The sequence below is a fragment of the Labrus bergylta genome, chromosome 12, assembly GCF_963930695.1.
Source record: "Labrus bergylta chromosome 12, fLabBer1.1, whole genome shotgun sequence".
NCBI lineage: Eukaryota > Metazoa > Chordata > Actinopteri > Labriformes > Labridae > Labrus > Labrus bergylta.
The window spans coordinates 7,916,749-7,942,851 of record NC_089206.1 but is presented as its reverse complement, the minus strand read 5'-3'; the positions used below and the strand labels follow the sequence as shown (position 1 = coordinate 7,942,851).

Below are 26,103 nucleotides of genomic sequence, written 5' to 3'. Positions count from 1 at the left end.
AATAATAATCTATTAATACTAATAATAATACCTGTATGAATTAAATACTTTTGCAACAACCTTATATTCCATCTTTCATCTCATTACAAACTATTTTGTGGTGTAAAACTCATCAAACCTCATGTTGCTATTATTGTTGTTGATAAAAGTCTCACATGCAGGAACAGATTTCTAGCTCATGAAGTGAGGAGGATCAAACCAGAAGTCAACATGCCACAATTTCTTTAGGAGCTGAGCAAAAAGTCTCAACCTAAAATCGCCCCTGGTACCAAGAAAAGAAAAATAAATAAAAGATTTTCACTTCCATACATAAAAAATGTCAGTAAAAAAATAAAAGGCCCTTCTCTACCAATACACTGGGGCATATATAACATACGTTAAAATATGCATACTTTTAAATGAAGACCTTAAATCTGCTGTGAAAACTGATGAAAACTGATTTTGTAACACTGCTACTTTCAAACTGCAGATTCAATGTTTTCTCTTTTTTTGCTCATAAAGTGACAAAAAATTCAGTGAAATACAAAAACAACAAAAAAAACAACAATTTTTTGTATCATGCACACACACCACACACACACACACACACACACACACACACACACACACACACACACACACACACACACACACACACACACACACACACACACACTCACACTCACACACACACACACACCAGTCTCAACCCGACATGGATTAAAGTGTAAGTGAACTGTCATAAACAAAGCAGATGCTTGTGGACTTTAATAATGAACACACAGGTTGCATACAGTTTGTGTTATTAGCAGCTTGAACCCAGGGCAGAAATTCACGTTGTGTCTTTAATGCATTCAGGTTTGCTATGAGTGTCCAGTCACTTCAGCTTTTGGTGGAGGACAAAGTGAAACCATTCAGTGTGAGGGCCAAGTTTATGACCCGGGCAAAATCACTCCACTCAACCGAGTGTGGAGCCTGAATCTGTGAGAAGTTAGTGCAGCAAGCAAAGTGAGGGAGGCGGGGAGGGGGCGTTAACTCTAGTAGAGCTTCTTGAGGGGAGGCTGAGGGAGTGAGTCTCGCCTCCCTTGAGATCAGGAGGAGTGGGACTGTACTTACTATCCCTGGGAATTTGGGGCTCTCTGCGGGTTCGTGGTTAAAGCTGCTGCTGATGCTAGTGGAGACTGTGTGCGGCTTCTTGAAAGCTAGACCCATGGCGTCCATAGACTGGCTCCTGCTGCGGATCACTCGCTACAGAGAAAGACGAGGAGGAGGAGGAGATACATTCAGATGGGCGCTGACCCCTGTGACCCCTCAGCATCACAGGCAGAGAGGAGCCTTAGGGGTTTGTCCCTGAACACTGACCACTACAGGCGGAGAGAGCCGGCCTGATGCTAATCCTCACAGACAAGGAAGCGACAGAGAACACTGCTAAGCTTTAGCGCCCAGAGGGGGGTTCAGATGAGTCATTAGGTGGTGAGAGAGGAAAGAGGAAGTAGAGGGGCTGAGTGGCTCACAGATGTCTGACAACACTGAGTTTAAACACAGCCAGGAGAAGTCTAAAGCCCACAGCACCTCTATGCTGGCAGGTAGCAGAGTAAAGAGGCAGAGGTGAAGAAATCTTCCGTCCCTTTTGATTTAAGGACACGTAGAGAGGACAGAATCATATAAACTATTGATCGGTGACTGAGCAAGCAGAGAGGGAAGCAGCACAGAAAAGCACGGCAGCATGAGGAAGCCAAGAGTTTTGTGTTCCAGCAGGACAGAGCAGCAGAACTTTTCTTCATTAAGGTAAATTCAGACTGAGGGAGGCAGATGGAGCCCCTGAAAGCCACTAGCTTAACAATCTTGAAAGGCTACTACAGAGAAGAAACCCTTCATTACATACAAAGACATGTGATGACATCTGACTACAATAAATGATAGTTTAATACTGTCCTTGTGCATTAACAAAGAGATTTATAGCCTTAAAATGGTGTAGTTCAACATTTTACGAAACAATCTTGTGTGATTTCTTGCCAAGAGTTAGCTGAAAAGCTCAAAGTTACTCTCAAAGGTATCAACAAAATGAAGCTAAAGCGACAGGTTTTCTTAGGTTAGCATCTTGTATTGCAGCTAGGCCAACAAGCTTGCTTGGCTGTTTGACAAAATCCAGATACCAGCTCTTCTTAAACTCGCCCTTAATAACATATCTCAATTGGTAGATTGGTCTGGAAGCTGAAATGTAGCCTACTGTCAATTTATGATTTGGAAATTCATATTTTTTCTGACTGAAGCTCTCCCTAAGGATAGTTGTTTTCTCTCTTTTGGTATTTGTGCTAAGCTTAGCTCACTGGCTGCAGCTTTATAATAAGCAGCACACACGCCTGTTGTATCTATCTTCTCATCTAACCCTCGGCCAGAAAGAGAATAACTGTCCCAAAATGTCAAACTACTTATTTGATGGAGATCAAAATGGGCTTGAGTTCAAATGGATGTCTTTGTAAAAAGAAAAAGTGCCTATCTAAATGAAATACACATTTGAAATCATTAACAAGTTGGTTGTGACAAACATGTTGTAGCCTCTCAAACTCTTATTTCACTTGTTTTATTTTGATTTTGAAGGAGCAGAGAGTTGCACAAAGTCAAGCAGTCAGGTTAAACACCCTGACCCCTGCTCTCCAGTTACCTTGAAGGACTCAAAGAAGCCCCCTCCTCCTCCACTTCCATTTTCCAGTTTGTCGTCCTCTCCTCCTCCGACACCCATCATGGCCTGGCTGTTCATATGGAGCTCCTCATACAGGGTCTCTAACAAGGCCGACCGCGTTCGTTCCTTTCACACGCAAACGTACAAAGAAGAAACATGAGACAGAGGGAAGAAAATATTATCACTCTGAATCACTCTCGTCAGAGATACAAAAAGAACGATGTCTTAAATTATTTTCCAATAACTCACCTCTAATTTGGCAAATTTCTCAGCTTTGTAGCAGGCATACTCTGCATTTATGAGCTTAGTGAAAAGGAATTCATGGAATTCAGGGCCCTGGAAAGAGAGGAACAGGTAGACATGTCATCATGTTGGAAACTTAATAATGACCAAAAATGGGAAAGTGCACTGGCTGGAGGACACAGTAGTTCAGGTCAAAATGAAAGTCTTACTTTTTTAAAGACTGCAGGGTTTGGGAGGGCCGGGCCAAAGAAGGGTACATCATCCCGTGCTGTAACTGACACCTACACAAATAAATATAAATAAATAATGTAAGATGGAGTTTAATAAAAGTGTCTATCACAGTGAACAAAGGAAGCACATGGAGGAGGGAAAGTTACCCTGTAGAGGACATTGTCAGAGCAGGGGTTGACCACTTGGACCACAACATAGGCGTGAAGAAAGTTAGAGGCGATCATGTCCGGTACGAAGGGCGTGTTGTCTTCTTGGAATACAATGGCGACAATGTCGTTTCCTATGTGTCTCTTTCTCTGCAACTGCAAAACACCAGCAACATAGCAACTCATTACAAATTCATTTAGAGGATCATTTATATCAGTATACTTCAGTAGACCGGCCATTTGAAATCAAATGACATTTTAAGGCCAACCCTTTAATCATATAACTTTGTTCAACACTTGAGTCCACGATGATATTTGCACTATTTAGTCCTTCAACATAAAAACATCGATGTGAAATCTGTCCTACTGACATGCAGTGTACATACATAATGAATCCACAAACACTTAAGTACTTCTCAAGAAACAAAACAAGTCCAAATAGCACATTGTGAAATTGAAAACATAAAGACTTCTGTTTACATTTTACAAATGAGACCCTTATCTTGTGTTTCTGACAAATGCTGTGAAACACAGTTCCATTAAAATATGACTTACCACTGTTAACACCTATGACAACACATGCAAATCAGACATATTGCCAACGTAACACTGCACAACATTGTGTGAAACTGCAGGACGAGTAAAGAGGATTTAAAAAAAAGAAAGAAGTTACATTTATTCATGTTTTTTAAATAATATATAATATATAAATAATAATAGTACTGTTTGCTAGGGCTTGGAAATTAATCGAGTTTTAATGTTGGCTTCACCATCATGAAAACAAAATCATTGAGATTAAATGATTACTGTGCCACATGCCGTGTTGCTCTTGTTTGGTCCACAGGTTTTGTCATGTCTGGTAAATGTAAGTGTTTGTTGTCACTTATTTACTTGAAGTATTTATCACTTATTTATGTTGAAGTGTTGAGAGTGAAATTTGATAAAAATATATGATCCAGATGTTGTAAAGTCAATGAGGCATCGGTTTAAAAAATCCTGATCTCAATATCAATCAAAAATAATCCTGATTATGATTTTTGCCAAAATTGAGCAGCCCTACCCTTTACCCATCATTCTTGCTTTCTCCTGTCCAACCACAGAAAACAACCCTGAAGCCTGTGCACATTTATTACACACCACCAGGGGGTGCTGTTTCTCTACTAACAGCCTGAGCACCCACTGAACTACCGAGGGACACTGAACATATAGACAGGGCCTCATCTGTGTTTGTACAAGCCACGATAGCAAATGGTGCACAAGATGCGCTACTTAATCAGTGCTTGTGTGAATATGTGAGCGAGAAGCGAGGAGGGAGAACACGGTGGTGTGAGCAAAGCTGCATATCAGCTTCAGCACTGCTGTTGCATATGCAGACACTAAAGCATACATAAGGAGCCATTCTTAATTACTGCTAGGCTTATTTTTTTCTTGTTTGCAAATATTTGCTGAGGTTGGTACATGTTAAATAGGATTCCACTGTACCCAGATGGAACCAGTCTGACTGCCTGCAGTTAATTATAAAAGGTGTACAGTGTTAGTTTAGTGTTGAATTGCAGTACCTGCTGTGTGTCCCCTTCTGTGTAAGGCAGCTTTGTGGACACATGGAACATGACCTCTTTGTTGTGGTAGTTGCAGTAGATGGATTCGGTGCCCGTCTGCCCGTGATTCACGTCCAACCCTCCACGGAAACTGCAAACACATAGAACCGTGTCTAACATGATGTTCTGCACCATGACTGCAGCAGCATGACCATCACTCATGCTGCTGGTCTGACATGATGTAAATTATGGTTGGCAACATGTTGTAAAATGTACAGTGGGTTATATTTAGTGCCTCAAACCAGAGATAGATCCTCACCCTTTAAAGTTGTGGAGCTCAATTTTCTCTCCTAGAAACTCCAGAAATTCTACAAAGGCTGGACTCTCTTCACTGTTTCCAAACAACTCTTCTTCTGAAGTCTGGAACCATTAAAAAATCATAAGCAATAAGGCCTGGAGTTAAAAGCACAGAGGATCATTTTGTATGATAGAGTGTGTACTGTACGCTTCAAAGTGTTCAGTAATAACAGCACTTATGTTAGCATTACAAATAAACAGGCAGAACGGATTCAGAGGAAGTGAACCACAGGTAATAATTGCATATAATTATTTTATGTAAGGTGTTTTTATTTCAACTGATCATTAGAGTACATGTCGTTAAGTGAAGTGTTTGTTTTAGTTAATCTTGTTGAAACATCAGAAGGTGCAACAGGAGTTTTAGAGCTGGAGGTGAGGGGGAGGGGGGGGGGGGGCTTGAGGAAAGCTTGTGCAATAATGAAAATAATGAGCTCTGTGATAGACTGTTGATTATCTATTGTCAGAGAGTGGAGCGGTGATGTGAACACAAAAGCTTTCCTCGACGCAAACAAACAAAAACAAGGCCTGCTTATTTTTTTGTTTTGTTTGCTTTATACCTCCTTAACTATCATGCATTCCTCCTGAAAAGAAATCACCCTGAAGGATGAACAGACAACCTTATATAATGTATTTAACAATGCATTTAAACCCCTGCAGGCCAGATCTCTTAACACTGAGGTCTCTGTTCAGAAGTAGAAGTGCCCTCAGCAAAGCATTCAACAGCACCCCCCCCCCCCAACACTGTAAACAAGAGGGCTGTGATTGCCTCAGAAAATGAGAGGGAGTGTCGGGCTGTACTGAAAGCTCTAATTAAGACCGAGGAGGACCGAGCATAATGAGCTTCCTTGAGGACATCAGAGATTACAATGTATAGTACATTCTCATTGTTCATGGGCTGAATATGATGAATACAAAGGATGCAAGTGTGTCTACTGAGCCCGCTCTGACCAAGAATCCTATTGCACCTGCCCTTCAACTTTTATTTTATGGTGACATCATTTTTAATTAGACTTAATAAAACTGCATTTATCAAGTTAAATGCTAAGATACTAAATATGTGTATAAAACTATTACCAAACTGTTGCAATAAATGCATTAAAGGCATATTGTGCAAAATGCAATTTATCAGACACAATAATGTGTGTCTCTAGTCTACAAACCCCCAAATTATGAGAGAAGTCCATCCTCTCCATCTTTTGCCTGCTCCACTTTTTTGAAAATGTGTGCTGAAACAGGCTGTTTGGAGATTTTCCCTTCATGACATCACAAAGGATTGTAACCCCTCCCCCAGGTGGGTGACGCTCCCACAGCTAGGTGTTTGTTCTGCCCTCTGAGTCTTCATTCTCACCATAAACATTAAAGCATGGCGCAAGAAAGCCCAAGCCACCCAAGAAGGGCGCGGTTGTACAAAGCTCATATTTTATATTTAAAGCTACAGACACAGAAACAGCCTGTTCTGAGCAGAAATGTAATAGAAGGGTTTATAGGCATGATCAAATACAATGATCAGAGAGGATTTTAATCAAGAAACTTCACAGACATGTTTTGGTGAGCTCTAAAAGTTAGTTAAACTTGTTAAAAAGGTGTATAATATGTGACCTTTAATATCATATCTATTTTCTTACATCTGCACCTCTGCATGCATAAGGCATGATCAGTAGTTTTACTTACTAGTAAAGTTTGATTTCTATCAAAGCTTCAAACACACTTGAATAATACAAACAATTATCATCCAATTATCTTCCTTTAAACGGAGTAATCCTTGAATGCAGTGTTACAGAGTATTTCTTATATGTTGAATTACAACTTTAGAAGTACAAAATAATCTGATAACTAAATCCGCCACTGTGTGCTAAGAATGCACAAGTATGAAATAATTGCCATTTGGCAAATTGAATAGTTCCTGATTAACTTTGAATCACATTTATGCTTAATCAGCAGATTGTGAAGGTTTGTGTCTGTAAAGCTCACCTGTCCAAACTTTTGGTAAACGACCCCAAACTTGAAATTGTTGCTTATCACATGTTCATCAAAGGTGACAATGAGTCTTGAAGCCTGTAAAAAAACAGAGAGAACCAAGGACATTAAAGGAAATTAAACACATTTTATAAAGACATCTAGAAAAATGCCCATATTCTGCTTGTAATTATTAGTTCTCAACTTCTAAATTCAAAGTTCATCTGAAGCTAATATGACACTTGAGATTAACAAATCAAGTGTTCATGGTCCAGAGTGAAACTGTTAGATTTCTCACCCTTAAATGTTTTCCCTTAGATAAACTTTTTCCTTAAACAAAGTGAAAAAAGAAACTCTGCAAACCACCACAGGTCTTACTTTTGGATAAAGGACAGGAAAAAAGCGGTCCACGTTGACCTCTTCACAGACAAGCTGGATTAACAAAAAAAGAGGGGAACGGTTAGATTGTGGGTAAAATGACATCACAGATGATGTCCCAGCAGATCATAAGAATAATAAACACAACTGTTGTCACCTTGGCCATTTGGACCACGTTGGGAAACTCAGTCAGGCAGGAGATGGGGATCACATCATGGTGTGTTTTCAGCTTGTTCCTGGTGAAGCCATAAAACAATCAGTGTGTTTTTAAAGCCATATAATGCGATGCAACATTCCTCAAAGTGTACAGTGATGATCCGGTTTGGACCCTCATCAAACCTCCCCACCCTTGCCTCTCTTTGCCTTCTCTAACCTCCATCCCTCTGTCCATCCCCACCCACTCGCTGGCCTAAATAGTCCATCTGTTACACGGCTGTGGAGACGACGGGGCTGTTGACACTCTCTCCGGCTTTATGACTCTTATGATAACAACCGAGCTGAGAGGATGTGTTTATCCGGTCAGAGCGGGGCATTTTGGGAACATTTACTTCCTGCTGATCCTGTAAGTGGTGGGATTTGCTAAAGCCAACACTTCCATAACTTCAGATGCCGATTTACAGAGTCAGAGATTTGATTTCTCAGACACTGCATTGCAGCATGTATACATAATGAGCACTGACTTCACTAGAGGAAGTCTAGAACATTATTATTAACATCTGAACTGTAGAAACAAAAAGCTTAAACTGCCCCAAGGAGAAAAACTGTGGGCAGGAAATGTCTGAATGGGACATACAGTACAGCTTTTTTTTTATCTAGTAATAGTTCTATATCTCCAAAAATCAGGGGTACTCCAGAAGAGCATGGATTATTCTATGCAACCCATGTTGAAGGAGAAAGAACTTCAGATATTATAATCATTTTTAATAGTAATTTAAATGGAACATTATTTGTTCAAGTAAAGTTGCATTCAAGAGCAACTAGTCGTAGTCATGGGTCGTACCTTGTCGTAGTGGAACGAAGTCAAGATTGAATGACTAGTAAAAATACATGTTATCAGTCAGACTTTGGAATCTAATTAAACGGGAAGCACCTTAGATTATATCTTTCTCTGTATTTTCAAAAGCAACTTTTAGACCTATCTGAAATCTGCCTGTTCATTTTGAGTGTGTGGAACCAAAAGGCTTTCGGCTGTAACAGAAATGTGTCCCTTTTCAAACCAAAGGTTCTGTTTCACAACCTTGAAACAGTGAGCATTACCTGAGCATGAGTCGGAGATGTTCCTGGTCTCCAATCACATCGTACTTTAGAGAGAACACCAGATGTCCGAGGGCGCTGTCCACTGAATAGTAATTAAAGTGTTCCTGAGGGCACAGAGCGAGGACACGGCCATTAATCTCTGACACAAACACACACATGAGCATGACACGGCATAATCTGTCCAGTCTTCAAACTTTTCTCCTTCTTCTCTTTCTGTCCAGATCAAATTTGTTCATATCATGCGTTTGTGTATGAACAGGTGGCACAGGCTAAGGCATCTTCATTAGCAGCCGCGTATGAGGTGCCAAAGCGTGAGGGCGGCTACTGTAAGTGGTTTTCCTCGACTGGGATTCACTCGCTGCTTATTCATTTCATTACTGTAATGAGCAAGAAGTGAAACTGATGGTGAGATATTCTGCGTGAGTAACGCGGCCTCTTAGCAGAGGAAGGAATCTATTATAATGAGGGCCTTCATGTGTGTTATTGCAGGATTATCACTGTGGAAGCAGAACACACCTTTGAAATCAAGTAGAACCGACTTCATCGCTAAATAAACAGGATGATTTGATGTTCAGTGTATTCCACTGCATGATAGAGGCCAAAAACAAGACATTGGAATAAATGAGAATGACGTAATCTTCAGAAAAACAAAAAAACTAAAAACTAATGTTAAAAAAACTGATGATACAGCCAGAGGTACAGAGCTAAGATGGGAAGGAGATCTTGGAATACACTCTTTAACTCTCTAATTCATAAGGCATCCTAAATCTTACACGCTGAATAGTATTCAGGAGTAAAAAAAGGAAGGTCTTTCTTGACATTGTTATGTTAAGAGTACAGACTAGACCTGCTCTATAGCTCAAGTGTCATGAAGATTCATGAAGTGATTTCGGGCTCTATGAATAAAACTGATGGATTTATGTATTCTAATAACTGTTATTCTGCAGAGTGTATTTTGCTCGGTAGACTGCTAGTAGAAATGCTGAGTGCTAATGATGAATGTAATGGATTTAGTATAGAGGACAAAAATGTGTTTGGGTCTCTGTAAACTTTATTTCCATCTGCTGATGTCAATTAGTGCAGTTTACCTGCTTTCTTTTATTTTTCTATTCTAAGCTATTCTGCGCTGACCAGAAAAAAAGAAAAAGGAAAAGGAAACAGGTCTTGTATATACACCCTTACTCAGCAATAAACCTGATTCTGATTGAGAACTGATCTCTGTGTGTTGCACAAAGGGGCTAACCTTGCCTAAGAAGTCTTTCCGGTAGATGGTTGCTGTCGTGTTACATTCCAGTTTGGTGCGCGTGTTCGGGGACAGCGGCTGCAGCTGTTCTGTGTCCACTGTGTCACTCAGCTCATGATTCGTCCCTTCGATCCAGTAACCCCCAAACTGAGGCAGGAGGATAAGAGGAAAGGGGCTTTTCCTGCCCAACACCTGTACCAAAATGCAAAGAAGTAAGGTTTAAAAAAAAAGAAGAAGTGAAAAGTGAAAACCGTGGAGTGTAAAAAATGCCGATGCAGCACATTGTCGTCATCCTACCTCGTGCACACTGGGGTATGGAATGTAGTCCTCTTCAGTCTGAAAACAATTGGAGGGGGAAAAAAAGCTTTGTTTTCTCATCAAAGAATAAAAATAGCCACACTGTCCAACCCTATAATCTCAAAGGACACTGCTTCAGTCTTATTGCATAACTGTTACGCAATCACAACAAGGAATCAATGCATCAGCCATTATGTTTGCAGATTGATGATTTAAAATACTGTTTAACATCATATTATCCTATCAGAGCCTTAGTCACTAAGATTTTGCAATTTCTTCTGCAGAGCCTGAGGAGACATGAAAGTCTCTCTGTGGATATGAAATGATGGCAGGACTTGAGAGCCCTGCACTGCATTATGAATAATACTGAGCTGCTGTGTGCTGGAGTAATCAGTCTGGAAGTGCAAGATATGGTGGAGCATCTGTGAGACAATGGCTGTATCAAGTGAAAAACAGTGTATCTGTACAAGGAGAGCCGCACCTTTAGTGGGGGAGGAAAGGTGCACCTCTGCTCATCCATCCTGTTGCCCTGCGAGGGGAGAGGAGGGCGATAAGGAGACACAGAGAGGGGAAGAGGTTGCACTGTCAGTCATCAGCAGAGCAGCTGGTTTAGTGTTCAAACTAACGCAAATATGTAAATTCAAATACTTTTCAATGATTGAATGTGCAGAATATAAAGCCGTTTTATATTCTCTATGACAGCAATTAATCCCAAGAGAAGAAAATTATCCATTTCATTACATAACACCGCTTGTTTCCCCAAGAGGTCTGCAGCAGGCAACAAGGCAAAGTCACAGAGGGACAGATGGAAAGTTACATGACGCACACAAACAGAGAGCTGATACAATTAAAGGATGCTAAAGAGTGAGCATTTTGGAAAAGGCGTGACATCTGTTAGCACACAGAAGAATTGTGTTAATGAGACCCGAAAGAATTTTTTTTAAAAAGACGCTAAGGTAAGAGAAAAAAGAAGCACCCACAGGACCTGAGGTGTGTATGTGTGAAAGAGGGAATGGAGCGGATGCAGAAAAAGAGATTCTGGGATATTAAATCAGAGTGGCGATGGCGCCAGGAAGATGATACATCATATTGATAAATTGTGGGAGGGAGAAGAGTCCTGCACCATGGTCTCTGCTACAGAGAAATAGATCTTGTTAAAATATTCAGTAAGGCCAACTTATACTGTCGCATGTGAAAGATGTTGGAGCCTCTGAAAGCTAATTAATTTAAGTCTTAAAACGCTCTACCATAAAATTCTCATTTCATTATATGTGGGATTGAATGTTTAGAATATGCATCCTTCTGAAGCTTTAAGAGATCAGGCGACAGTTTCTGAGGGAGGGATAGTGAAGTAACAGAGCTGTTAGCAAACAGAATGTTAATAGAAGCTCTGAGACACACAAATGATGCTCCGACAACCCTCCTCTGAAAGCATCACACAGAAGTGTTGTAGCTGCAGAGGGCCAGAGAGCTGCAGAGTTAGGAAAAGCCACACTGACTGACTGCCGGTTGCTTATTTTGTGAGTGAAGCTTAAAGAGCCTGAGACAAAGTAGACAGATCACTTAGTCTTCTTACCTGCATCCTTTCAATCATTTCAAATAAACCTGGAGTCTGCAGAGAGGAGATGACATGACATGTTTGAGTTCATTTGTTGGTTTCTGTCAGGTTGGTTTCATTCCAGCAGAGATAGTTCAAGTTATTAATCGTTCAGCAGTAACAGAAAAAGAAACAGCCATTTGACCCTTTGTATTTAGTCGACCTTTTCCCCCTCACTGTTTTCTGTGTCTGCTTACGACACATAATAACTGAACTTTTGCTCTGCGCCCTCAGGAACAACTTTAATTACTATTCAGTAGACAGAGCCGCTGGACATCTGCTGCTTTGTGTCAAGTACGATGTGATCTCTGACCAGGAGCAGCAGCGCCACTGTGTTTATCTTTTCCCTTCTGGCCTAATCTAAGCCGAATATGTCGGAAAAGTAAAGTCTGATCATTCAATGTTTCACAGTGCATTTTGTTTTTTCTACAAGTATATGTATTTTTTTTATTTGTATATGGTAACTTGAGGTGAAATTAATTAATGTGTAAATTAGCATTCTTAATGATATTTAGATCTCTTCCCTTTACCATCAAATATAATACATAAATAAATGGCTATAGTAACAAAATAGCTTCATTGCCACATAAATGTTTAAATAATTTATGATTTAAATGTATTTCAAAAAGACAAAATGGTCTCATTCAGGATATTGGAGGGATAGTACAGCAAAAAAACAAACATTTGAACTATTATTACAGATCAATATGGTATGTTGAAGAGCAGTGGTCTCAAGACTTAACAGAGTAAATGTGACATTATCTGTACAGACAATTTTTGAACACGTTGATCCCAATAAAATGGACTTTACATTATCAATGATAGTCCACTCTGTTAAAGCTCCTGTGAGGAACTTTTGGTTAGTGGCGCCACCTGTGGTCAAAGCGGTACTTCTTATCTCTGAGCTTATTGTGTCCTGTACATGTGCCAGCGGTGTCTTCTGATAAGGTCGTCAACCTTTTGGATACATGTGTGACACAACCTTTCTTATTTTGATTAAATAGCATTATAAGGTATGAAAAAGTACTGAAGCTTTAAAAATCTAAAGAGCTTCAGTCATATTTTGATGAGAGAAAGAAAGAGAGCAGCGGTGATCTGTTTAAATTCACAGGTCGCCTTTATTGGATTATGAGGGATAACTCGTTTCATTGCACGCATTTGGGTACCACATTGTTGTGGATGTAATTGTGAATTTTAGACAGTGTGCAGGAGTTTACTGGCATTGTTGGGGAATTAATAAAAGGCAATATGACATTTAGGGTGCCTAGGACTTTTGTATTTGTTGCTGTGGTATCAGGCATCAGTATTGTTTGATTTTTTTCCGAGTAGAGTGTCGAAGTAAAATGAAAATCTGCCATCGTGACAAGCCTATTCTCTGACAACAAATAACATCCTGATTTCATTTAACAGTCTAATGCATCAATCAAGAAATCTCCATTAAGAGTGTTTGCAGCATGCAGTAAACCACTGCCTGACGCCTAAGACCGTTATAACGCCTTTATTGAAATAATTAGTCTTCTTCCTGCTTTAGAAGCTATCATAGAGGCATTAACATTGATTTCAGTCTGCTTCATAACCAGCTGAAAAGTCCTCACAGGAGCTTTAAGGACTGTGTAAACTCAGTTGTTAAGGACATTAAACAGATCATTGTTGATAATGACTTGGGTCAAATATTGTGTAATGACAAAACAACAGTTTCCACAGAACTGATTACTGTACAGTAAGTGAGCAAAGTTTGTAAAGCACAAACATTCTGATCTCATGACATACTTCACTGCCAGAGTTCAGACTTGTATTTATCTTCAATCACATTTTACCTGACTGCAGCATGTGATCTCCTGCCTCTCCCACACTATCTCACACAGTCCTTTAGTGATGGACCAGTTTTTCCACATGAAACACCTGCCTCACTCTTTAGATCCCAAACACAGCTGCTGGGAGTATTGTCCTTTAAAGGTTCACATGCACAACACCATACTTCAGACGAGCATGACCAATCAAACAACTACAATAAAGCTGAGTTACAGCAGTCGGTGAAAACGTGGGCCTGTAGTAGTGACAGCTGAAAGGTTGAGTCAGTGAAGCCTGACACAGTCGGTTTGTGTACAGAGCAATCTTAGCTTTCAGAGCGAGTTTGAGTAAAGTCCTCCACCATGTGCAAACACTAGTCTGCCTCAAACCCTGAAAGTAAATAACAGCGGTTGCAGCCACATTAACCAAAGATTAGAACAAGAGGAGCTGCGCCGTTTACTCACATATTATCTTTGGACTTCTACAACAGAAACATCAGCCTTCAAACTGTAAGTCATGATATCAAGCACTATAAAAGCAGAGGTTTAACTGACCTCATTTTTTAAGACACCTGATTGTTTAAACTAAAAGAAACACCCAACAACAAGCTGGAAACGTTTTTCCATTCGTTTTTCTTCTGTTTAAAATCAGATATTTCATTTGGAACTTGAATTCAATTTGGGGATGCATTCATCCAGGCCACTGCTGATGAATGCTAACACATTTCCTAACTAGTTTGCTTTCCATCCAGCGTGTCTCTAAAGTGCAGCTACTTACATGGTTGGGTTTCTTCCAGCGGGCCTTTGTCACTGTTGGAGTATTGAAGTGGATGTCATGATTTCTCGCCATTTTGAAATTCTTAGAACAAGTGTCCTGCAGCTTCAAAGGATGTTTCGACTTGACTGACTTCTACAGGTTGGGATAAAACTCGCTCTCTGACAGACCGTTGACAGCGTCCCACTGTGACACCCGAGGTAAAGCTGCATCCCTGCTAACTGCAACCTTCACTGACAAAAAGCCTAATCAGACAGTTGAGGACCAGATCCACAGTCGTAGCAGAGTTTCCTCTAAACACATAAAACTATCAGAAAGTCTCACGTTGCATGCAAAGAAAGAATTGTGGAGTAATAATCCTCTGACTGCAGCTACAGGTGTCTGTCCACTGCTGATCCTTCTTTGTCACCCTCTCTCTCTCTCTGTCTCTCTCTCTCTCTCTTTCTCTGAAGCATCACAGGAAGAGATCCAAAGCACATATCATCCACCTGTGTCTGCATTACAACACTATCTTTACTTTGACTGACAGGTAGCTGGAGGTGGAGTCTAACTCTCCTTATCTAATAAAAAAAAGTCTTTCAACAACCTCCTGTTTAAAGAGGAACTAGATGATGGGATGTACACCAGACTCCCACAACCCTCCCCCTCCCCACTCACCACCACTACCACCACCCAGGGCCGGTTCTTAGCGTAGGCTATATAGTAGGTCCCCCCCCCCCCCCCACCCACTCTGAAAAAAAAAAAAAAAAGTACTTATAATTTGACATTTTCACACTTCCCTCATGTTCTGTCTTGAACATAAGAAATGAACATATAAAGAAACAAAGAAAGAATAATAAACTTTGCATCGCTGTTGTTATAACAGGGATGTTATAATATATTTCTCTGTTATTCTATATTTTGTTTGAGAAGTAATTCAGCTGTTGATGCTGTTTCCAAATGGCTGTTGTCCATATATTGTGGTGATAGGCTTCTAGATGGGGGGGGGGGGGGGGGGGGAGGGGGGGTGCCAAATCCTAAACTTGCCTAGGGCACAAAAATGGCTGGAGACGGCCCTGCCACCACCCAAAAAAATAATAACTCATAAGCAAAACTGAAAAGTAAGGAAAACATGGAATGATTCATAATGAAATTGACGGTTTAAAAGGGACAAACGTTTTAAAAGTAACCTGCATGGACACATAAAACTGCTCATACTGAAGCGATCTTTCAACACGCTGTACAATGTTTCATTGTAGCATCTGAACATTTTACAGATCTGACCAGAGAAGAGGAGGTGTGGGCACCCACAGGGAGTCAGTCTTGCATGCACTACAGGAGTTAGAGCTGAGACCTTCCATTATGAGAGTTAATAGGATCGTCATTATGGCAGGAAGCAAATTAAATGCGTGAGACCTCTTCCCTCCTCCACACTTCTCAGGTGCAGCTCTGTGCGCACTTACAGAGCTCATTATAACTCTGACCAGCTCACAGAACATCAGACCCATGTAACAGGCTTGTCTTTTTCATTGATGCACAGTATGGTTCTTACTGTCCCATTGTTTCACATTTTCCAGTGAATAAGGTGTTCTTTAGGATCAGTCTATAGAAATTCATTTATAAAATAAAATCTGGTAAAAATGTGCATCCTGAAGCTTCAAACACTTTGAACAGGGTCACTTGTATCTCAGATATGTCTTGTTTTTAGAGACAGTGTTATATTCTTAACACAAACCTTGTAAAAACGTATAAGCTCTAACGGTCTTGAGTTTTTCCTTAATCAGAAATATGTAACAAGCAAGCTGCTTTTAGTTTTGTCTTTTTAACGATCTGACAGATTCTGTATTAAAATGTTGAAATCTGCAGGCGCTGAACCTAATTTTCATATCAGAAGTTTATTCTTTTTAGTCGCTTTGTTCCACAGGCATGAATAAATGAAGGAAAACTGTGTGAGGGGAAACAAAAGGGAAAGAAGACAATACACTGTTAATTAACTCTATAAACAATCACCAGTCACTTTGCAGGGATTTAGCTTCTATCAATGTCTTTGACCAGATATCTACATGCAAGTGTGGCGAATAATCCCCTCTTAGACGTTGAATAGTTGAACCTCCATTCTTGCTTCTCAAGCTGCTGGTTGGATTGTTAACAAATAGGTGAGACAAAAAATAAATCATGGACAGAAGTCTTTTATCACTTACTGCTGGCTTCACTTGAAGCTCCTGAAAAACTGCCTGTCGCTCCCTGAGGCTACTGGCACTTGCATACTTCCAGTTCAAGGCGGGATATTCACACCCCTGTTACGCCCCATCTGCATCGCACAGAGGTGGAATGGTGGGGCAAAGTCTTTCTGACCCTGATCCGAGGTTGGATGAGGGGTTGTGTGTTTATACGTCATGCTTGTTGTGCAGTGTCGCAACACCACAACGCAACGTGATACCACACAATGGGACACAAAGGCGTAAGGATGACAGAGCTTTGTTACTACGCTGTTGCGGAATCGCAAACGGTCAAAGGTCATCGTTAGCCAATGGGTTCCAAGTTCGGGATCTCACGACAGGAATCAGGAAGTAGAAATGTCTACAGTTTGTATGCTACCATAAAACATTAGGATGCCAATAGAGACATCAAAATAACAGGGCAACACTTAACCATGTGTCAGTGTGTATCAAAGGGTCACCAGTGCTTCTGAAATGTCTTGTCATGAGATCTATGGATTATATTTAATAAGAACTTTAGCAAACTCTCAAATATGTGTGCCAGTCCTCTCTCATGAATGTGCCACATTGTGGATCTGACAGGGCAGAGCTGTGGCTTGAATTATGCACTGACCATAGGACCTGCCGGGGTTAATTGCAGATTGACCTGGTTTTCACAGGGCTCTGATTAAAGCAATACACTCCTCTGAGTGTTGCCCTACTAAGCCCTTATCATAGAGTTCAACACATTACCATCCTGGCCCTCAATGTGCAATATCCAAAGATAGTTGAATAAAAGTAGGGTCACAGATCAAATTTTAAATATGACTGCACTTTAACTGCTGCTGCTGACGCCCTTTATTCTGCAGAGAAGTGAGTGTTTCCCTCCGACATTTAACAGACTCAAATGTTACACATGTCCTCTGCTGTTTCTCCACCAAAATAGAAAGGAAAATATCATGAGCCAAATGTGGAAAACTCTCCTCTGCTGCATCCATGACAACCTGCACACACACACACACACAGAAGTCTCACAAATTCCACATCATGTTTGACTAACTGTAACCGGTAAGTCTGAAGCATCTACAGATGGTTTTTGCTGCAGGGATCGGAAGTGACGACTTAACAACCCAATCTTCAAATTCTCCCTTAATCTCTGTCTCTTTGCGCTCCCTCTGCTCTCTGAGTAAGCCTCCGCCAAAGTGTGAGAGACCTTCTGAAACCAATCTGACGTGTGAGATTGTATCCACACTCTATCTCCACGAGCTCAGTCTGTAAGTTCCCGAAATATCTCTGCAGCTTTTATACCTCTATTCGCTCATTTATGATAAGTGGCTTAGAAAAGTAGGTGTAAAGATTCTGAAAGCATCATAGGTGGACTGATTTATTGAACTGATTGTCCCCTAAATTCTTTCATTTATTGCTTTTTTTATGTTCTGCCTCTTCCCTCTAAAAGAAGTCGTAATAGATCAAGCAAGGCTGATTGAAAAGTCATTGAAAACTGTTTCAATGACCTGAATGACACCCTGTTGACGTGATTCTTTCAAAGTATATTACAGAAAATGTAATCCATTGAAAACAACCCTATAAAAGAGCTAATTTGAGCTCTCTCTTTAAAAAAGAAAGTAGAGGAATGGTCTATTGATTTGAAGTGTCACTGAAATAGAACTGGCTTGTGTACAGTGTAAGACAGCATGAAAAAAGGAATAACAATTGAACCCCACATAAAAAGTGGTTAAACATTAACATCTTTCCAACGTGGCATTCATAATGATAATTGGGGACGGAGAGGTGTGTGTTTAAAAATGCTGACTGCTCAGACAGGCTGTGTTTCGTTTCCTGTGATTGAATCGAGTTGTAAGGCTTGGATTGAGAAATTGTCGGCATCATGCTGAAAATGTCTTGCTAAAAATAGATTTGAAGTGATTGAATGAGCCAAATATAATCCTCCCAGACACAAAGCATCGTGCACTATAATTATTAAAGTCACACAAAGGGAGACAAGAATTAAAAAATCGAAGTAACACCAGAAGGAAACTGACATGAAGCAGGTGTAGGGACAAGATTAGCAGTGAAACCAAACAAAGATCACACACAAAGGTCACATTGAGGTCCATCAGATAAGGTCAGGGGCCAAAGTGCAGCCCCCTCCTCCATGCACAATCTCCTCCTACCTTGTGGAATGGTGAGCTGCTGTATGGGACTTTTGGCTGGAACAGCTGGGGCTCTAGTGCTGCAGAAATCCGGGGGTCACTCCCATCTTGTTTCCTACAATTGGACAGATGCCGGAGAACATTCAGTTAGAAAAGGTCACTCCGTTTGAGATCAAGAAAGAGGACCACACGCCTCAGGAAATGTTGCTGACGCAGTGAGATGGCCTTTAGCCAAGAGAGTAAAGGATTATTATTGTGATTGTTTATAGCTGTTAGTTTTATTTTTCTTATTTCTGAATGTGAGAAGTATAGAGTGACCCTCCCCAAAATGCAAACAGCCACCCCAGGTGGAGCCTATTAATTCTAAACTGTGATAGGCTATCTGGCGCAGATCCCAGCTATAATTGGGCGAGAGGCGGGGTACAACTTGGACTGTTCACCCGTAAATCACAGGGCTGACATATAGAAACAGACATCCAGCCACCCTTATGTTCACATCTACGGGCAATTTAGTGTCACCAATTCACCTAACAAGCACCTAACAAGCACTGGAAAATGGACTCCACACAGAGAGGCCACTGTCCCCCCTAACCCTAACCCAGGGATGTGAACCCTGAGCCATTGAGGCAACAGCGCTTACACCGTGCAGCCCTAATGCAAAGACTTTCCTCACCAAAATATATTTACTTTAATATGAAAAGTAAATATATTTAATAACTATCTTGGAGAAAAAAAATGCCATATATAGATATATATATCTATATATGCCATAAATGAATATATTAAATATTCCTAAAAGATGTCAAATGAAATCCTCTGTGCGGGTTTTTTCTCTCTTTGGGTGCATATATAAGCCTGTATTAACAACTCCAGGGAAATCCATACCCACTCTGTAGTTTCACATATATTCAAATACAGCTCCTCTCCTCTCATACTCAGGAGAGCCGCACATCACTAACGCCAAAGTGAGCAATACCACTGTCACGCATCCTTTGCTCTAACCTCAATATCTCTCTCTGGACGGCTCAATCCCCCCACAGGATCACTAATCGATCACTGACCCCCCCCCGCGCGCGCTCAACGTCCTGCCCTATCGACACTGACTACAGACCCGTCTGCAAGGCAGGCTTTCAATTTGTTTGAATTATTCAATAAATTTCAAACACACAGGGAGATCGATCAGCATGCAAGTGGATCTGAAATGAACATGAAGTGGTGATAATGCAAAGTGAAAACTGTCTCTAGCTGCCTGTGAAGACAGAAGACACATGAAATATGATTCTCTGTGTTTAATAGATTCACATGCAGGATATCATTATCTAATGGGTTCAATAATTGAAAGAGACTAATTGATTGAACTCAAAAAAACAAATCATGTCCTAGTAGGTAGTGTATATCTCAGTGCAGAGAGGGTAATTAATCATTGAAGTGAATGCATGAAAGTGTGTGTGATGAGACAAACAGCTGCTTACTGAGAGAGAATCTGTTCAATGACTGTACTCCAATCCAAATGTAGGTGACCAAAAAAAAAAAAAGGGTGATTCATTAGCATACAGCGCTGCCTGTTATTTCACAACAGGAGGGGGAATCTTCAATCAGAGAAGCTCCAAAAACAAAACGAGAACAGTCGTATTATTTTCTCAGCAGGCAAAATAAAAACGAACGAGGCAAAATAAAAACGAACGAGGCAAAATAAAAACGAACGAGGCAAGGAGACCCAGCAGCAGCAGCAGCAGCAGCAGCGGATCTCCCATAGGAGACCGGGATACGATCAGGCATCAGCTGCCCTAAACTCTTAATTAGAAGTGATGGTCAATATATGGACGCAGGACAAACACAGACACACGGCTCAAACCGAGAGAAACAACTCGCTTAGAGATAGATATTGTATTACGCAGAGCCTTGCATAAGCATTAACCTCCTTGAATTTTTGCATCTTTTTAACTGACATGTCATTGGGGATGTACGTAACGGACAAACAGAAAATAGTCTTTAATATAAAAGCCGGAGACGTTGGATATGAAAAGGTTTTTAAATGTATTCTCAAATCATATAATAGAAGCTCTGCTGGGAAAAGTTCATCATTACAATATAAAGCAAAAACAAGGCATTTCTAGGTAAGATCAGGTGCAACAAATTTCCTTTAAGTAAATATGTTAGCGTCTAACAAATGTTTGCTTTTTGGAAGAATCTCAACAGTAAAAAGCCAAATAAAATATATCTAAATTCCTGATTGTAAGGCTTTTAAAATATGTAACAGGTACATTTTTAAAAGGCAGAGTATTTTAAAAAAAAGATATGAATTGTAAAGGAACCCCCTTTCTATGGCATCTTGTGCATACTGTGCAAAAACCGTACATACTGTAGCAATGACACAATTGAAAAGTTCTTTGTACTACATCAGAGTAAAACTGACAGAAGAAGTGTCCACTACAAACTCGTCCTGTTGTACAGCACATGCTCCTGTACATACTGTTTACACACACCTGCCTGCCCCGTGCAGCGTGAACACGTAAGCCCTCTTGCAGATCAGTTTGCAGCACTAAGCCACCGCTTCATCCCAACACCACAACAAATTACATAACACACCCCAGCTGGTTCACGACGCACCACACAAATCATCGGCATGAAGAAGAACAACAGGATATCACTCGGGTGCCCCGATGTCACGCGTGGAGCCGTGAGGCAAACTTACTCTGACAGAGGCAGCTGGACGCTCGACGGGAAAGTCCGGACAGTGACCAGTAACAGAGCAGGCAGATGACTCACTCACTGTCTACTCTTCTCCTCTGGTTTAAAGCCTCTCTCTCTCTCTCTCTCTCTCTCTCTCTCTCCCTCCTCCCTTGTTTTTCAGTTATCTCCTCTCTTTCTCTCCTTCCTCATTGACTCTCCTCTCTCTAGCTTCACTCGCTGCTCTCCATCACTCGTTCACCTGCTGGCCTCACTCTCAGCTCTTTACACTGTCGCACACTCTCAGTGAGCATCCTCTCTGCCTCTCATTCTCCTCCCTCTCTCTCTCTCTCTCTCTCTGTCTCTGTCTCTCCTCCCACTCAGTCTTGCACACACACATATGCACTCTTCAATTCCTTTATCTCCACCCTCTTTGTCTGCTCTCAAGCTCACACACACAAATAGCACTTGTCCGAAACATAGAACTCTAAAGCAAGCACCCCCCCCCCCTAACCGACCACCAACATCCCTTTCGTTATCCCCCTTCAAAGCAGGACACCCTCCCCCCCTCATTCACCCAGGGGGATGACTGAAGTCTGCCACTCGGAGAGCGATAGGCCTGATTTGGGTAACGGGGGTGTCTTTTAATCCCCACACTGCCTCACAAGCCAGCTAGGGTTGTTGCTGTGGTAACCACATCAGCCACACGTGAATAAAAAAAAACACCCACATCCACATTCATGTTCATGATGTGACTTAAACAAGTTGTCCAACATAAAGTCCAAAAAGTGAGCATATGTATAGACTTTTAAAATGGGTTGGTTTGGGGTGGTCTAGTGGGTAGATTATGTGCCCCATGTACCGAGGTCACAGTCCTCAAGCAGTTTAGGTTCAAATCCGACCTGTGGCTCTTTTTCTGCATCTCATTTCCAGCTCTCACTCTCTCTCTCTCTCTCTCTTTCCAATTTCCAACTCTATCCACCGTGCTGTCCTTCTAACAAAGGCATAAGAAGCCAAGAAGAAATCTTTAAAAAAATGGGTTGGTGTGAGAGGAAAGACGCTGGAACAAAACATTAAGCATGGAAAAAGTTCCATTTAGGATGTACAGCATACCTGATGAACACATTGTGAATCAGAGCACCCATGTTAATTCTTCTCCAAGCATCAGCTCCTACACAAATAGAAAAGATATACCTAATAGAATATATTTACTTTACCCCTATTTTTTGACGAGGTCCAACACAAGATGTGAAGTTTTAACAATGTCTCGTGAAGTTAAGTAAGACTAAAGTGACATGAAACCTTTCCTCACAGAGACAATATACAAAGACCGAGAGAGGAAAGAGAAAATTAATATATATATATAATTAACTCCAAAAGAAACACAGACGGAGGGACTTTGAACTTAAACATTAAATATTGGAGTTTCTGGATCTATTGATTTGTACAGTCATGCACATACTAAGAGGCAGAAATGATATTACAGCAACAGTGAAAGAGAAAGGTTCATATTTGACCCTTTTTCAAACAAATCGAATACTGTACTTTCATTGTGTCGGATGAAAAAGCATGTGTGGAAAGGTTTTTAATTACTGTAATGACGCTTATTGAATCCCCAGTGAACATGCGCGTTCCCTTCTCTAAGCTTCAAATCGCAGCTCCCAGCAGACCTGTGACTAATGTCACCGGCAGAGTCTTTTCCTGCTTAAATCCCTGCTAAATAACATTGTGTGCAGGGAAAGTGTCATCTCATCTGTCCTTCTCTTAGACAGCTCCTCAGCGAATAACCTCAGACTACAGTGTGTGTGTGCGTGTGTGTGTGTGTGTGTGTGTGTGTGTGCGTGTTGTATGTGTCAGACATGAAGAGATAACAAGGGATTAAAGCACAGTCATCATACTGTTCTCCATTAAGAGCTGTGTTTTGTGATAAACAAAACAAATAATCCTCTCACTGTCCAAAGCCGACTGCTAAAAAAACCCTCTATTATATCACTGGACCAAACTTCGACTTTGACCAGATTAGCAGTAATTTGTGGAGGCGCTCCGCTGTAAGGGGACATGTCTCGCTATCTCTCTTTTAAACCCTCAAGCAAAGACTGCAGATGTTCTATTTTTTTGGGCTCAGTGTGGGGTTGTCTGTGAGAGCTTTTGTCAATAGCATTTATGGATAAAAACACATAATCAGATAAGAGCAGACAGATTTCCCGTGTTGAGCTCTGCTTTCCTACAGATTATTGCGTCTGATTCCATTCAAATAAAAAAGGAAATGAAATTACGGCACATTGTCTGTCTTGGACCTCAACACTTTTGAATGCTGCCAAAATATTGAATAACAGCTGAAGCAGAAGAAAAATCATGAGCCGTCAAGAGGTTTATTTTTATCTCCTGTGAAAGAAGACGGTTGGTTTAAAAATAATATTATCCTGCCAGTTCCTGTGTCCTCTGCAGAATCACAGAGTAAATCCCTTCCGACCGGCCCCCGCTGCCAGGGATTCCCATCCCATTATCCTGGTGAAATGGCCTGTGGTCTCGCCCCTCGACTGCCCCCTCCACCCCCCCCCCCCCCATGCTTATCCCCAGAGAATTGCTGCAGTCCTGAAATTTCACCATATCTCAACCTCTCTTCGCCTCTCTCACTTTCAGATTCTTGGTGCTATTCCTCAACCAAGGTGAGTATGACAATAATACAAAAAAAGAGCTAACGGTACGGTTTAAGCGAGCTGGAGCCTATAATTCTACAGCATCTGGGTTCAGTGCTTTCCATGCATCCAAAATCTATTCCAATTGATTCCAATAAGAGTAAAGGTTCTTTCTGATTGAAGCTGGTGCTTTTTGTTGACCAAATTAATCCCAGCAATCAGATCAGAGAGTCATATTTATAATGTGTGTGAGAAAGACTGTTTCCAATGGGGGGTCCAAAGTTGTGACCAACGGTTTAGGACTACAATAAGAGACTCAAATACAGGGAAATGTCAGAGGTTAGCAGCAGGGAAGATGATCGCTGGTTTAAAATATGAATGATAGTTATTAATGCAAAACTATTGATTGTCGATCTCAGGAGGGAAGCAGACAACAGGACAGTCGCACAACAGTTGGCAGACAAACAGAATGAATTCATGAGATGTTTAATGACCAATGCCTCATTTCAGCGTATGCATTTCATATAATAATATAGGCATGCAAACACTTTGTATACTCTACTTGATAATGTTATAATCATTTAAGTTGTAGTCATTGTTCAGTGAATGAAGACCTGGAAATCAAAGTGTTTTATCAAGGGGACCTGAAGGTTGTCCTCCTGCTGCTTTTACATTTGTTCAAACCTGCCTCCTCTCATCAATAAACAAATCCACAGTGTTAATCAAGCTCTCCAAATGTTTGCAAGGCAAAGTAGCAGCACCAACTGCTTCCTACTTTTGCAGAAACTTCCCATCCCCACCATGACTCCTCCAAAGTAAATCTAAACCCACTGAGACTGTGATTGGGACTTCACTTATAATCATGCAGTGTTTTTTTATGTGTCTAGTTTGTCTTGCTGGGTAATTGGGCTACAACATAGGGGCCATTAAAGAAATAGAAATGCATGCTATGATAAAAACTATGACCTGCATTACTTTGTTACTATATACTAAGAATTTATTGATTCGAGGTATGATGCTGTATTAATGCAAATGTTAGTGGCAGTATGCGAGTGCTAACTTGCTGATGTTTGGTAATTGTAAACTTGAGAATATTTTTCACGGGGCGCTGGTGGCGCAGTGATTAGTGCGCATGCCCCATGTATGGAGGCTCTAGTCTTCCAGGCGGGCGGCCCAGGTTCAAATCCAGCCTGTGGCTCCTTCCCTGCATCTCATTCCCCACTCTCTCTCTCTCCCTGATTTCCGGCTCTATCCACTGTCCTATCTCTCAATTAAAAAAGTCACAAAAAGCCAAAAAAAATAGAATATTTTTCATCCAAGTTTTGCTTGTTATCATTTTCTTATTGGCACTCTGCAAAAAAAGAAGCACGGGAATGCCAACAGTTTTCCAGGGAAGTGGTCATAAATCTGTTTCATAATTGAATCGACAACAGTTTAAGATGAAAGTTGATGTAAACTTTACGGATTGAGCCGTAAAGTTTGATCAAAAAGAACATGTGGAGACACTCAATTAAAAACAAAAAATGCAAACCTACTAAGGCAAGGCGTGAGTTAAGTAAACGATCACTTAAGTTTTTCCTCCCCTCGGGGAATGAACGTGCCAGATTTCAACAAGTCCCTTTTTGGTCTAACCATTGTCATGGAAACAGAAACATAGTGTAGATATTTCTGATTCAATCAAAGCAGTGGATTAGGTGTATGGGTTCAAATAGTCTTGATAATAGATAAGAATAAATCCTAACAGATATTCTCATTGTCTCTGAGTACTATGACCCCAATACTTCAAATCCTTATCAGTATCTAATCAGTGAACCAGAGGTTTGACCTCAATTAATTTATAATCACTGATGATCCCCAAACACAACTTACACTTTCACTGTGAGCTGTGTGTGTGAAAATGAACGTCAGAGGTCAGACATCAACACAGCCAGCAGTGCTGCTCAGTGATCCTGTTTCCACTGCGTCATCCCACATTACTGCGATGACACTGAAGA

The 26,103-nt window shown here is 40.8% G+C and overlaps 1 protein-coding gene across 13 annotated transcripts in view; it reads right to left on the bottom strand.

Annotated features, from left to right (window-relative positions):
- Positions 1-26,103, bottom strand: part of rap1gapa (RAP1 GTPase activating protein a) — a 52,422-nt gene that overhangs the window by 6,567 nt on the left and 19,752 nt on the right. For 6 of the 13 annotated variants that reach the window (XM_020636773.3, XM_020636860.3, XM_020636757.3 and 3 more), the window contains 16 exons: positions 18,822-18,915; positions 11,885-11,920; positions 10,790-10,837; positions 10,309-10,347; positions 10,012-10,203; positions 8,769-8,872; positions 7,669-7,747; positions 7,512-7,565; positions 7,149-7,232; positions 5,140-5,240; positions 4,842-4,971; positions 3,283-3,438; positions 3,115-3,186; positions 2,912-2,998; positions 2,645-2,788; positions 1,096-1,227 (listed from right to left, as the gene is read on the bottom strand). In XM_020636773.3, the coding sequence (XP_020492429.1) occupies positions 1,096-1,227; positions 2,645-2,788; positions 2,912-2,998; positions 3,115-3,186; positions 3,283-3,438; positions 4,842-4,971; positions 5,140-5,240; positions 7,149-7,232; positions 7,512-7,565; positions 7,669-7,747; positions 8,769-8,872; positions 10,012-10,203; positions 10,309-10,347; positions 10,790-10,837; positions 11,885-11,920; positions 18,822-18,915 (1,552 nt within the window). Of the gene's footprint in view, positions 1-1,095; positions 1,228-2,644; positions 2,789-2,911; positions 2,999-3,114; positions 3,187-3,282; positions 3,439-4,841; positions 4,972-5,139; positions 5,241-7,148; positions 7,233-7,511; positions 7,566-7,668; positions 7,748-8,768; positions 8,873-10,011; positions 10,204-10,308; positions 10,348-10,789; positions 10,838-11,884; positions 11,921-14,473; positions 14,955-18,821; positions 18,916-21,495; positions 21,769-26,103 lie in introns of those variants that run through there. The other 7 variants (XM_020636783.3, XM_065961713.1, XM_020636814.3 and 4 more) reach the window with 5 other exon arrangements.